This window comes from Manacus candei, unplaced genomic scaffold (genome assembly GCF_025592945.1).
Source record: "Manacus candei isolate 608988 ecotype Guabito, Panama unplaced genomic scaffold, ASM2559294v1 h1tg000028l, whole genome shotgun sequence".
Taxonomy (NCBI): domain Eukaryota; kingdom Metazoa; phylum Chordata; class Aves; order Passeriformes; family Pipridae; genus Manacus; species Manacus candei.
In genome coordinates, this window is record NW_026138076.1 from 42759137 (window position 1) to 42774394 (window position 15258).

The window sequence follows — 15258 nt, forward strand, 5'->3', positions numbered from 1 at the left end:
CTTAATTCAAAATATTCTACAGATACCTACTATCTCATCAGCAATTTATGATAATTTAATTTTCCAGGTGGAATATTGAAAAGTGTAAACTTGAATTTCCATTAAATCACATATGTTAGTATTGAGTCATTATCCTAGTTTCAAATTCATATTATGTTGAAACCAGGTAAAGTTAAAAGAATTATCTGTAATTTACAATACTGGAAGATCAGAACCAGGTGCTGCATTTTACCACAGATAATATGCCTCTGGATAAATGTAATATATGAACATATAGATATTTTTTATCCATTAATTAATTCAAATTTTATGATCTTGTCCTATGAATACCTGTGTTATAAGGCAGTTATTATGTCAATAGTTATACATATGCAAAATTCATCACTACTTCTTAAATTTTAAAATCCAATTTGAAACCACAGGACACCAGTTATTATAAAATTATGCATTAAAATGATTCATTTAAAGCCAATGTAAATAAAAGGTAAGTCTTTAGAATCACTGAGGGCCAAGAAGAAGAACATTTTTTAAAAATTATAATACTTAGTGTTCTATTTACTGCCAGAAGGACATTATGTTTTTGCTGAAAAGAGAAAGAAGTCTAATATCCTATCAGCTATGCACCTGTGTACAATCCACAGAGACAGACACAAGCTTACAACATTCTTTGATGATTTTCTAAGATAAGCTAATATCAGTGAGCTGTATTAAAAAAAGGCCTTAGTTCTCTTTATTGGCTTGAATTATATTAGTAAATATATATGGCATCAGAAAAAGCACTTCTTTATGGTTTTGTTTAATTAAAATGGAAAATCAAAAAACTAGGACAGGATAAATTCCTACCAGATAAAAGAATTGCTAAGGAGCCTTTTTATACTTTGACAAACCCAGATGAAATTTATTGTTTCAAAAGTGGTCTGTGATATAACTGATTTTACTAACTCTGGAATAATTCTGAGAATCTGCTATTAATGACTGTTAAATGAAAACCTTAAGGCTCAATTTAGCTGACATAATCTCTCTCTGCAAAGCCTTAACACGAAGCCTGCATATCACAGGGAGTATTTTCTGTCAAAATATAAAGTAAGGGTAGGATATTCCAAAAATAGCAACTAGTCCATCAAGAAGAGAACAGTTTATAAAAAGTCTCCTCTTATAAACTCTTCTGCTAGCTCTAGTAGCTGTAATAAATGAAGAGCTCCTGTGAAACGCCCAAGGCCACACTTGGGTTAAGAACTAAGAGTTACATCATCTTTAACAGGAGATACACTTTTTCTTGATGGAGGTGAGACCTGAGAGCAAGGATTTTGTTGCAGAACAAAAAGGAATTGTATTTTCTCTTAAGTGCACTATTCATTGACAAAAGGGCAGCAAACAGACAGAGGAGTAACCACAGAGAACAGACAGTGTACTTGCAAGGCAAGTGCAATTAGAATGCCTGGTGTGGTGTCCTACCTTGTACACGATGATGGGGATATCAATGACAATGTAGATAAGGTCTCCCAGTGCCAGGCTGGCTATCAGTGCATTGGGGCCGTTCCTCATACACTTGTTCTGGTAAATGATCCTCAGCAGAGTTGCATTCCCAACCATTCCAACGATGAAAATAGCACAAGATACCACGGTGTTAATGTATTTAAAAGTTTCAGCGATCTTGGTCTGCTGGGAGCATTTGACAGTTTGGTTGGACACGGGGGGCTGCACGGTGGTGAGGAGTAAGCTGGATTCCATCCCTGAGAAAGTGGAGAGGTGGTTTTCCAGGTCACTCCGATTGGCATCGGATCTGGCAGAGCTGTCGCTGAGGACAAATCCCGGAACCAGCAGCAGCAAGGAAACTCTTAAACACAAGGCTCCCATCCTGAAGTCCCCAAAGAGCGAATTCAGACAGGGTTTTTGGGTTTTTTTCAGTATTTCAGTCGGGTACTTTTCACTTCTTCACCTGTAGAGAGAAACAGTAAGTAAAAATAGAAAACAAAAAAGAAATACAGAATAAATACAACAGTTAGACTAACACACCCTGTTTCACACTTAGGAAGGGTATTTGAATATTCAGTCTCTGAAGCTAATAGGCATAAACACCTGTTTATACTAACTGCACTACTCTGAAATCTAGATTATCCCCATTAACTCTCTGACAAAAGGCAAACACAGAAAATTCCTTAAGTAATCGATAGCTTATACAAATAAGATTCTACAAAACCCTTTTAGCTTGATGCAGAATTTGTATATGGATGGAAAAAATGAGGTGGATGAAATTCAGTTTTAAAATACTGTCTTGCAAGAAAACTCAACCTACCTTGGAGACTGCTGAATAATATTTTAGATAAAATAAGAAGATATTCTTTTATATTTGAAAAAGTAGGGTAACAGCAATGCATCAATAGTTAAAGGTAGCAAATCTGTTAATTTTCTCAATATTTTTGATATATTGCAACAATTAGCCTTTATCTATTTTTATCTGATTTATTAACTGGATTTCAAATGAAGACTGAAAATACATGGATTTCAAGTCAAATTTTTTACCAGATCCAAAGTCCCTAAATATTAAGAGGAAGACTTTTACAGTCTAGGTCTAGGTCTACCTTTGGCCAGGAAAAGCCCTTCAAACTTCTATGTCCCTTGGTTCCTGAATGTCATTGCAACTCATGTGCAGTACTTAGCCACAGTGAAGCTAATTATAAAAATTTAAGCTCTTTTAAAGATAAAAAATGCTGATTTAGTATTCTAAGCAACAAGTCATGACACTTCCAGTTAGGAAAGGAAGCATCATAGCATTCTGTCCCAGTAAGAGGGACTGCCTGTGTGTAACCCCTGCCCCAGTGGGTATAGATACCACACCTCCAATGAAACCAAGGACGCCACTCAAGTCCATTTCCTTGAAGCCTAAGTTTAATATAAGATAAAGATTTTTTTTATTTTACATGGCTTACGTCTGCAAAACAAGGCAAAGTTCTGTTGACAAAAGAAGAGCAGAAAATAAAGTATTTATAACTTTCTGATTTCTAGGGACTCACATGAAGTATTTGGAAGGATCCTTTTAAATAAATTAATCTTAATTCCATTCCCTGTGGGGCTGTTAAGTCAGAGTTTATAGCAAGAAATTTACCAAAGAAGGAGGGAGACAATTTACTGATAGTACTTCTGGAGCAGGCACAGTATAAATATTTACTACTATTGAGGCTTCTGTTGTGTGTGGTCTGTGAAGTGTGTGTGTACCTATATACAGCAGCAAATGCCATATTGACCAGAGTATTTATTCCTGTCTGGCATGTAGAGTGTTATCCCTCACAGAGCAGGGCTCCACGTTTACAGTCCTTATATTGGTGTATTCGAGATGAGGATCTGACCAATTGTGAGTTCCCATGGACTTGATTTTAAAGGTGAATGTATTAAATAGTAAATCCTTCTTTATTAAATGCTGGATACAACAGTATCCCAGGACAGTCAGCAGCAGTTTGCAAGATGCAAGTGCATTCACTTCAGGTTTCTAAATCAAAACCAGCAAAGATATTTGACTGTAACTGTTTTCAGGCAAGTATTAACACTTGTATTATTTACTGTGACAATGGTGCCTCAATTTACAAATGAGAAAACTATCACTATTAAATAACTTTCCCCAGTAAATGCGATACTGCTATGAACAGAACTCACAGCCCTATGTTTCAGTAGTTATATTAGTATCCTCCTTAATTAATGTCGTTTTCTTGTGAAAATGGGATGTATGTATCCTATGAACGTGGTGGTGGCGTGGCAATCGTGCAGTCAGCATGCAAAGCTTGGAACAGAATTGTCATTTACCATCTCTTCCCTCTCCTGGAAGAAACTTTCCCCTAAGAAGCAAAACTAAAAAGTTTTTGATATACAAACTTCTAAGGATTTTTTTTTTGTGGATTCCCGGCAGTCCTTCCTTCCTCTGTGCATATTTTCAAAGTATTTGTCTTGTTACAGAAGATGACATGCAAACTGCCTCATATGAGTGACATCCTAGGATCTGTAGTAACTTTTTGCAATAAGGTAATCTAGTGTTGCCCTTCACACGCAGCCTGGAGCGTGTGATGTTGCTGTGTTAATCCGGGGTCCGCAGGCATGTGCCGTGCCTCTGCTTCTGCAGCGCTGCAGAACCAGCCGCTGATGCAGAGAACGGAATTCCTGACTTGCCTGGGGTAACAAGCCAGAAAAATTCCCATGCCGAGGTTCGCCAAGAAGAGACCGTACCAGTGGAAACGGAATTGTTCCAAGTATTAAAGATGAGCTAAAACGTTATCAGTGATGGATCAGCCTGAAGGCAGCTGAGACGTGAACAGGAGCAGGGCAGGAAAAGCACTGAAGGGAACAAGGGGGACTCCTCCGGGCTGTTCCCAGCCCGGCACAGGCAGGAGCGCTCCGCGCTGCCGGGGAGGCTCCCGCTGCTCCTCCGCTACCGCCAGAGGAAACGCGCTCCCTGTGCCACTATCAAGGGATCGATTCCAACGTGCGCTTGGCTAATCAGCGCTACCTCCCCTGCAGCTTGCATAGCGAGCCTCTGGCGAGAGCTATATATTGTTAAACTTTATTTAATAGCAGTTCCCCCGAGCTGCCTTGTGCCTGTCTCGTGTTCTCTCTCACTCTCTCTCTCACACCCCGCTCTCACACACGCACACTGAGATGCGCGGCCGTCCCCGAATCCCTCTCTGGGGCGTTTCCGAGCGGTGCCCGCGGTCGGGGCCGGGCCGTTCCCGGGGCGGGCTCGGGGCTCCCGCAGCATCCCGCGCACTTCCCCCCGCCGCGCCTCCCCGCCAGGCTCACCCTCATGCTGGGGCTGCTGCCGCCGCCGCCGAGAATTTCCTCCGAGTGGCTTTTCCTGGGATAGTCTCACCAGATCCTCCTGCCTGCGTCTGACTGGGTGGGATTGAAAATCTCCACCTCCGCTAAATCAGTGAAAGAAAGAGACGGACTGAAGAAGTCGGAGCGTCCCCTCTTTTCTGCCCCCTCCCCCAATTAAAACAAACCTCCAGCCCGAACTGAGCCCCTGCCAATGTTAAACACAAAGGCTGCCTCCCGGGCACAAGGGAACGCTGAGCTCTTTTAACTGTTTCCTGGCTGAAACTGAGCTAAACTACTTTGCTGGACTCATCTGAGACACAGCCTTGGGAATCCACTCCTGCAGCTGCCTGTGCCAATAGCACACAGCATTCTCAGAAGGTTCTCTATCTGATCCCATCAGACGGCAGAGGAGCCAAGAGCAAAACGGTGGGAAAAATCCACTGATGAAATATACCATTTTTGCTTTGCATTCCCCTCAGGTTTGGCCAGGATCAGAGTCTCTTTCTGAGACAATCAGTAAAACTCTATGTGTGAGAGTTTCCAAAATGCTGGATTCATAAACAGAGACTGTTCCTGAATGAAAATTTCCTTGGTCCATCTGGGAAACACCTTGCTAATACCTCTTAGTCTCATTTACAATGATAATAAGAGTGTGGCATTTTCTGTCATTCCTACATTTCCTATCACTGTTCTTCTGTCAAGGTAGTGGTGTGAAAAAACTTGTGCAGAAAAAGTGGAAAGCTCTTTTATAACTAAGGATATTTTCTCATGATGAAAGAAATGCCAGTGTATCATGGGGAGCAGCTTGTAATGGAAAGAGTTTCAAAATCCCTTCATGGTAGCAAGTTTAAGAAATTTTGAGTCCCTTATTGAATCATTCCAGGTTTCTCATTTCCTGGCAAGTTTCCATCTGTCTGAACCACAGAAATTATTTTCTAAACATATTCAGGCTTCTTTTGAATACAAAAAGGCAGTCTTCCTAAATAAGATATAAAAATATGTAGTGCTAAAACAGTAAAAGCAGACAAAAGAACAACAGAGAATGAGATGCTGGTGGCCTGCAGAATTAAAATATCTGACACTTAATCGTGTAAGAAATTGTTTTGAACTGTCAGTTTTGCATAGTTAGTTAAAAGAATGCTTCCGTAGCGTGTTTAAAATCATCTGATAAATCATGTACAGGAAAAACCAGCATCTGGATCGACTGGAATAGCAATACTTTATTACTTCTAGAAAGTCATCTCAGTTAAATGAAGTGTCAAAACATAAGATCTTTGAAGAAATGTATATGTTCAGGCTGGGAATCACAAAGAGCCTACTGTTTGCAAATTGGGTAGAAACGTTTAATTCAAAATCTCAAGTTGCCCTGAAGTTGTATAAATGCTGATAAGCCACTAAATTGTCCATATACTAGTAAAAGTAATTTGAATCCTTTACATTTTGGTCATAGATGTGCAGTATTAATGATTTGCTTTGTCAAGAATCATCTATATGGTAACTTGTTGGAAAAACTGTTGAAGAGCTGGCAAGGGTGTAGTTAAAGACCATGTGGACTTTATGAAGTGCTTTATTGAATGCAATTCTTAAATCTCTTGTGTGTTCTCTAAACATTGTTAAGACCCAATTCCTTTCCTGGGATCATTTGACCTTCATTTCTAAGCAACTAGAGTTGTAAAAATAAAAAGAACAAATCAAAAAGAAAGAAAATTTATATTTCTGATCTCATTCAAACGCACTTTTGTTCTTCTAATTCATATTCCATATGTAACTATATTTACATTTAAATGGAATAAATTCAAAGAAATAATCGAATTTACTAATGCTGTTAAAAATCTATTTCAAGAGAGCCTTTGTTACAGTTGTGAATGCTTTTATTATTTCAACCTAATAAGTAGTATTAATTATTAGAAATTACTGAACTGCTCAGTTCTGTGTTCTTTATTATTATTACATGTTGCTTATTTTTTAATTGGACCTTTGTTCTGCCTTTAATCTTTTAGGTGTCTAAAGCTGAGTTTCATTCTTGTCTTAAACTAGGTTAAATTCAAAAATTATATCTAATTGTTCCTACTAGGGGTTTTTTACTGTGTTCGGGAAAGTAACATAGAAAAGGAGGTTTTCATGGATGAATTATGCAGAAACTGCAGTTGCAAATCCAGCTGATCTCAGCTACTAAGAAAAGTAAAATAAAATACAGTTCTTTACACTAAAATGTTTTCAGCTGTTAGAGACACTTTCCCCATCACTGTACAACTGCTTGTGTACATGCTTTTTTGGAAGAGTTCTTGACTGAGGACTCTGTCTACCAGTTTCAGCACAGTGAAAGTGTTTCCTCTGACCTCTTCTGTTTTGTGTCTTCAGCAAACTACTCAGCTTGTCTTGCATAACTTCACAGATTCAGAGTAAAGGTAACATATTAATCTCATTACAACATAACCCATTACACTTCAGTTTTAGGGATACCTGGATTTTGCAGCTGGACTCAAGAAGGCTATCAGCATTTTGTAAAGCTATTAATTTTCCTGGAGCCTTCAGCTATTAGAAAGGAATACTTTATTAGCCTGTTTAAACCAAAGCTCTAGTGCCTTTTATACAACTACCTAAGAGGCAATAGCAGAGGATCAGGAATGTTTGAAAGAGTTAATTTTATTTGATTGAAATGGACTTTTAGTGAATGTATTACCTGTTAAGCCACTTACCTCCTCAGATTTGGTATGAACTAAGAACATATGTTCATCAGCTCATGGAGTCCTAAATTGCATTCCTGAGATTCAAATGACCAAAATCAAAACCAGACATTGTCCATAATTGGCATTTTCACAAGCAGCCAGTTGGTGTGCTTATAATATGTAGCATTTTCAGAAAATCAGAAGTTATTCATGGCAAAAGGTATAATTATCTAATTATTCTGCATTCTTCCACTGGATTTCTGATATAGTTTTTATAAGAAACAATACAAAGAACAATTGGACTGGATGATCCTCGTGGGTCCTTTCCAGTTTGGCATATTTTTTTGATTCTGTGATTAACTGTTTCACTTTCAATTCAATATCTAGATTTAATGAATAAGAACTCAGTAAATCCAAAACTTCTCATAGTAAAATGCTAGTTTGAAAAACACTTGTTTGGCAGGTTTCTCAACTTTTACTACCACTGGTTCAGTCAGAAGTTCATCTCATTGAGCAAAAGGCACATGGTGTGTGACTCTTGAGGATGGTCCTGTGCAGGGCTAAGGGTTGGACTCGATGATCCTTGTGGGTCCCTTCCAACTGAGCATATTCTGTGATTTTGTGAAAGAGACAAATCATCCAAAGCATAGACAATATTTCTACCTTGTGGAGATTATCTGTTCTTCAACAAGAGATGCACCTATGTAGTGACTTTAGGATAATTCAGTTAAAGAGTACCTACCAGAAAATATAAATTCATTGAAACTCAGGGTTCATAATTTCCAGTGATCATTAAACCAGTTATTTGCTTCTGTTACATAGCATTTCTGTTTTCCCAGTAACTGCTTTATTTAAATTGCATGTCTACTTATGGCATATCTATAACTCTCTTTATATGCTTAGCACGAATAAATCCCTCTTCTGGCAAAGTTATCTTTCTCCTTCCTCCTTCCTCACTCCTTTCCTCCCTCCATCTCTCTTTTCCCCCTTTCTCGATCTCTTTTCTGTTTCCTTCATGTTACTAGAAATGTCTGCATTTTACAATATGAATTCGTAATTCAAAGAGAATTATAGTGAGAATACTTTTATATTATATCAGTTTATTCTAATAATTGGAAATGTATTTGTATTAAAACCACTGAAATATTCCTGCCTTTGGACTATGGGAATTCGAAACTGGAAGCTGTGATAGAATCCTAAGGGAAAAAAAGGTTGAAGTTTAAATCGACCACGGTGCAAACATTTAACACAGGAGCAACTGCAGGAGCTATTGCACCCCAAATGGGAATATTAGTCAGGAACTGTGGATGGGGTGTCTTTAGATTTTGCAGAATCTCAATGGAAAAGTTTGTTTGAGACGTGACCTTCCTGGTCCTTTAGTGTGCAGATTGGAGAAATAACAACATATTGTTAATTCCCTTCAATAACTGAGCATTTTAGCTTCCTCTGGGGAGCATTTGTCTACTGTGTTAAATGCAATACACTAAGAACATTTCAGGAGAGCTTTTCTGGGAGAAGGTATGTTGTTGTTCTTCATTTCCATAGGTGGAAACCCTAATTTTCAAGCTCTTGCTCGTAGAACCTGGCAGGAGTGCACCCACGAGGGCTGAGGGAGTTGGCCAATGTCATTGCAAGGCTACTCATGGAAAGGCTACTCGTGGAAAGGAGTTGGGAGAAAAGGACCTGGATTTCCTGGTGGACAACAAGTTGTCCATGAGCCAGCAATGTGCCCTTGCAGCCAAAGAGGAGCATGTGATGTGCAGCTGCATGAGGCAGAGTATTGCCAGCAGGTCAAGGGAGGTGACCCTACACCTCCACTCAGCACTGATGAGACACATCTGGAGTGCTGTGCCAAGACAAACATGGACTTAGAGACATGGGGCAAGTCAAAGAAAGGGCTACAAAGATGATTCAGGTGTTTGAGCATCTGTAATATGAGGAGAGGCTGAGAAAGCTGGGGCTGTTCAGCCTTGCAAAGAGAAGGCACAGGCTGGATCTTAGCAGTGTGTACAAACACCTGGTGGGACGCGGTAAAGAAGAGCCAACCAGATTCTTCTCCAGGGTGCTCAGTGACAGAAGAGGAAGCAAAGGACACAAACTGAAATAAAAGAAATTAAATTTAATCATAGGAGAAAACTATTTTCGCTGTAAGGATGATCAAAGAGTGAAACAGGCTGCCCAGAGAGCTTGGAGGATCTCCATCCTTGGAGATATTCAAACCCATCTGGACACAGTCCCCCGTAACGTGCTTTAGGTGGCTGGGCTCTGAAGAGATGTTTCTAAGGATCCCTTCCAATATCAAATGTCTGCAGTTCTGGGATTCTGCAATTCAGATCAAACTTCCATTATGTCAAGAGTATTTTGGCTTGAGCTCTAGAATTCTGGCGTTCAAAATTGTTCAAGTTATGTTGTTTGTGTTGGAAACTGAATTGAGCATGAGCTAAAAAAAAAAAAAGAGGAGTACTTGTAAGTTAATATTCTGTGGCAAGTTGGATATTGTCCAAAAGGATAATGTGTGATGCTTATTGAAATATTTATCAAATATGTATTTTTTTAATGTTAACTCTATGAAGAAATTATTTTCTTCTTCTCTTTTGGGGCCAAGACAGCAAAACGACTGACTGTAAGGGAGCATTTGGGGATATTCATCTGTTCTCATTCTTCATCCCCATTGTTTCAGACAACCCTGAAACTAGCTGTGAGCTAAGGGAGTTCAACCTGCTCCAAAAAGACCAGTCTTTAATGGTAACACATAAAAATATTTTTACATAAAACCCTAACTATGCAGTAAAATATATACATAAAGAACAACAAAATAGCAATATGTCACAGAAGATACCTGTGACATAATCATGCAGCGAGTGAAATTATGCACTGAGAGGTTATAAGCACACTAAGGAAAAAACTGGAGGAAGGGAAAACAGATATGAAGACAAATTAAAAATTGATGTAAAGAACGCTAAAAGGAAGAGAATGTATTAGATTAGAAAATCTTCCCTAACTTAAAAAAGTAAGTTTCAATTTGCATTTGCAGATGGGAGCCTGTGCAGAACACACGTTCTATGATAGAGGAATGCTCTTCTGCTGCCAGATATGTCTTTTATTATCTTAAGCACTAATAAAATTATCTAGATAAGATAGTGAGATATTAGAATGCCATTTTATCTTAATCTAAATAAGGTTAAAATTATTTCTATTGGCTCCTTTGTAGTGAAACTGTTCTTCATGAAAAACTCTGACCCATCTCTTGTCTTTCTAATGCTTCTAAGTTGTCTAATTTTTTGTTAGCCTAACTAAAACTAAATTGAAATAAGCTGTTAGTACCTTTACTTTGACAAAGTCCCTTTAGTATATTATTCAATATTAAATGGTTAGCATATACTATTCCACATCTTATCTTACTGTAAACCATATGTGTAGGCCTCTTTACAGACTTAGAATTAAGTGATAGGTCTACAAACTTCTGCATGTTTTTATAGAGGTAAGGAATTCTCTGCAATGCAATTTTAAGATAAAGACTTTTCAAATGATCAAGGTATCTGGAAAACGTTTCACCATTCCTTTCTGTGATCTAGAAAAGCATTATTTATTGGAAACCAAAGCACACATTTAGGTAACTTAGAGTAGAAAAATCTAGACAGGTGATACTTGAGAGAGAAAAATTAAAGTCCTTATGATAGGGCCTCAAGTTAGTTCTTTGCAGTTGGTGCCTAAATACATATTATGTAGTTTGTTGGTTTTTTATTTGTTTTTTTACTTCATTCAGTAAAGAAATATCAGTAATCTCATTAAAAAATCCAGGAAAATGTCTTACTAAACCTTTTTATTAGATCAAAATGAGCATTTTCTGTATGACTGATATAAAACTACCATAATCCAGGAACTTCTCAACAGTCATATACAGATCCACAATGAATAATAACATATTCCTATTAAGGAACTATTTTGAAATCCTGCATTTTGATCAGAGACATAATCCAGAGTGATATTTTGGGTGATTTCCATAAAAATATCAGATTGATTCAACAGGATTCAATATCACAAAATTCTCCTGTACAATGAAAGTGCCGTGGGACCCATTTTACCACTGGAGATTGTTCTGTGTCTCTTGAAGTTAGACAGTATGTACAATAAGTGCTTTTACTGGTACTTGGCTGTGTTAATAAGTTTTGGAATTGTCAAGAAATCTGAACTTGTCTCGAGGATTCAGAGGGTTGGGAGCCAATTAACCTTGGCTGCTTTCATTCCTCTTCCGTCCCAGCTTCTTCATGGAAAGCCTCATCTCTTTTTCTGTATTCTTTCTAATGAGAATTCCTCATCTCTTCCACATGTTCCTGGTGGACACTGGACACCTACAGTTTTCATTAACCTTTATCCTTTTACTGATCCTTGTCCCACACACGGTTGATGAGCTACCGTAGTTTGTCCAACAGTTGGGAGCGTGCCCATTTCTTCATACGCTAAACACTGAACAGTTGAATTTTCCTATTTCACCCTCAATCCCAGTCACAGTGCTGGGGTTTGCTCTGGTGAGGAAGGACAGACAGACAAGCAAAGTGGGAGGATGTTAAGCCTCTGGCTGGCCAGGCCCTGCCCTGCCATCTCTGGCATCCCCCTTGGCTGCTGGCCAGCCCTTGCTGCTTCCTGAGAGAGGGAGGCTGTGCTGGATAGAAAAGAGGGAATGATTTTATGTGTCTTAGTCCAGGTATCCTAGGCAAAAGGTCCAACTCAGTTCTGCTATCTTTGCACAGAAATATTTCTTTCTCTGGAAACAGCAATCTTACTTTGCCTTATAAAATAACCCGAAACTGAGATGATTTCCATGTGTCAAGCCACTGAGAATTAATCTATGTCCTCTCAAATAAAGGGAAATTATGGAAACATTAATTAATCATTCTGTTAAAATATGCCAGCATATAACACTACACATGTATTACTTTCTTTTTAATTATTATTCTTGTCACGGTTAATACTTACAGATTGTTCTGAATGTGAAATGAAAAGGAACAGGAGATATTCTTGTCAGTCTCCCTTTCCTGTCTGATATTCCATTACACTTATAAGGATTTTCATTTTATAATGCTGGATTTTTGTCGTAAATAACATACAGAACCAAATCTACAACAAATCCTTTGTGTCAAGCTGTTAGACTGTTTTGTTTTTATAGATTAAAAAAATAAAATTTGAGACCTGTGCAACTCCTGGGCACTGTCAGGTTAATAATGATATTAGTTTTCTGCAATAATTCTTATGACTATAGCCAAAACCAAGCTATTGTCAATAATTAAATAAAATTATCTGTTTTAGGCAACAAGAAACAGTAAGCTCTGATTTTTAGTTTTTAACTACTAACTATCCTAGTCACAAATTTTCAACAAGGCTAAATTGATTTAATGTGCTGTTCAATTTAACTCTTCAGGAAGTAAGTTAAAAAATACAACCAGAAGTTTATAATTTACATCATACTTTCCTAGGGAAGAACATCTGCAAAAATGCTTTCCACTTGCTTATGGATGTAAAACTCATATTTTCTAACCCATAAGTAAATGGTATAATGCTAAAACTTAGTCAGATCTAAGATGGTGGGAATGTAATGTTCTCTTGTGGGTGATGAAACCTCTCTAGTTATTTAGAATAGTGTATGAATATTTAGTATATGAATATGAATATATGAGTATATGAATATACTCAAAACCATGAATATTGTTGTGAGACAGATGCTGAAAACATGCATATCAAAGTTGTGGTCATATGTTATTTACTTCAGACCCACCGAAATCAAAGATATTTTGTGGGACTCTTACAGCACTGTTAGATCAGATTCTAAGCTGGCATAAGGAAGTGTAAAACTCTTGTTGGAAGTAGAAATACATTTACTTGTATTGTCAAGAAATGATCATAAATGGTGTCATTCTTTCCTACTCACATTAGTGTACTTTGAAGGGAACCATGCCATCATGTGCATGTATCTCAAAATATACTTGAAACTGGGCAGCTGCTGCAGTTTTCTGCTTGTTAAGAATTTTGATAAATTTTATATTTTTTTTTCAGTACATCCTGAACTTTTTATGATTATTAATTTGCTAGCGGCTATAATAATCTAGATTGGTAAGTTTTTAATAACTGTTGAAAAAAAGTTCAAAATCAAATTTTGGTTCTGAAATAATTTGTAATCTGAAGCATTCTTGCTAGAAATGAGGTTCCTGAGAGTGAAAATATTTAAAGAAATCTACATCCAAACAAGATTTAAACTGAAATAAAAATACTTTGTATTGACACTCTGAATGGCCCCTACAGCTTGAGTGAGGGCTTTTTTAAAAATAATTACAAATAATGTATATGTATGAAATCATATTGTTCACATGAAGTTTATAATCAAAGATGAAGTTATTTTAAAAATTTAAATGGATTATTTATACAGCCATATGAAAATCAAATGAGTGGGCAAAGCTGGATTCTTGTAAATAAAATAGCTTAGCTGTCTGGCACATAATCATGGCAAAATATCTGGATCAAAGCATCAGCAACTGCCTGTGGTTGATTTATAATCTACAAGTAACTATCTCCTTTTTTTTCTTTTTTTTCAATAGGTGATATTTAAATCTCACCTTTACTATTACTTTGGAAATAATGGCCAAGAACATTATAAGCTTTACAAGAATTATGAACAATATAGGGCAGAAATGCCTTTTGGATTTAGATCTAGAATACGATAAGAGTCCAGCAAAATGCAAGATGGACTAAAAACCTGTTTCCAACTTAGCTTAGAACCTTTACTTTATACCTTATATTAAACTTTACCTGAGTCAGGATCTGTGTGCTGACTTTTGAAAAAATGAGGAAAGCTGCACCAAAAGCCTCAATATTATTTTCTGTAATTTCGTGATGCGTTCTTGAAATTTTGCAATATACTGAAATACTTGAGGGAGTTACCTGTGGAAAAAATTCTGCTGAGATATTTTGGTTTCTGCAGCCTTTTTTAGTTCAGGTTTAAAACCAAATCTGTGAATATTGTCCTACCTCTGAGAAACATTTGTTAGCTCCGCTAACTGCACCTTTATTCCTAGATAAATGTCCTCAGATTAAAGAAACTTACCCACCTTTGCAGTTCTTTGAATACACGTGCCTGTACATATATATATATATATCTCAGATACAGAACACTAGAAGAGCTCATTTATTGTCAAAATTCATATATGCAAAAAAGGCTTTCAAGTTATGAAGAAGTAGGGAAAAAAATGTGTATGATTTTTCCTGCTAGCACTTGGCGAGACTAAAGGGAAATGAAACAACCAGATGTCCTATAAGCTGTCAAGACCTAATAAGTCTGGTATTAATAGACATGTCTGGGCCAAAAGCTTGCTAGAGATAGGAACAATAATTGCTGCCTCCAGATAGTCACATGCCTCGTCTCTGCCATTTTCTACAGGGTTCGAATTCTCAGTTGTTGGGTTCTTAAATTTTTTTTAAATTAATCATTACTTATTATAATGCTGCCTGTAGATTTCAGTTCCCACCCCTAATGAGGTGTCTCAACACGAAACAAAGTTTAAGGGTTTTCTTAGTGGTGAGTAGGAACTGATAGTTTAATTCTTTTTGCCCTGGGGGGCTGGGATGACTTGGTATATTAAGAAATGCTAGTTTGAACAGATACATTTGGCAATTTGTATCAGAATGATGAGACTTGGGTTCAGAATATCTCCTTGTATAAGTTTGTCCCATTATAGCACACCTTACCCTCCCTTGCCACCTGATGATTCTGTCAACTAACACTATACTTGACTGA

The 15258-nt window shown here is 37.4% G+C and overlaps 2 protein-coding genes across 3 annotated transcripts in view; one reads left to right on the plus strand and one right to left on the minus strand.

The window, feature by feature from the left end:
* Window positions 1-5011, minus strand: part of EDNRA (endothelin receptor type A) — a 32110-nt gene extending 27099 nt beyond the window's left edge. The window contains exons 1-2 of the mRNA XM_051790969.1: window positions 4786-5011; window positions 1456-1939 (exon numbers count right to left, since the gene is read on the minus strand). Of these exons, the coding sequence (XP_051646929.1) occupies window positions 1456-1857 (402 nt within the window). The 5' untranslated portion in view covers window positions 1858-1939; window positions 4786-5011. The remainder of the gene's footprint in view (window positions 1-1455; window positions 1940-4785) is intronic.
* Window positions 1-15258, plus strand: part of TTC29 (tetratricopeptide repeat domain 29) — a 380444-nt gene that overhangs the window by 49636 nt on the left and 315550 nt on the right. The gene's annotated exons all lie outside the window — the stretch shown is intronic.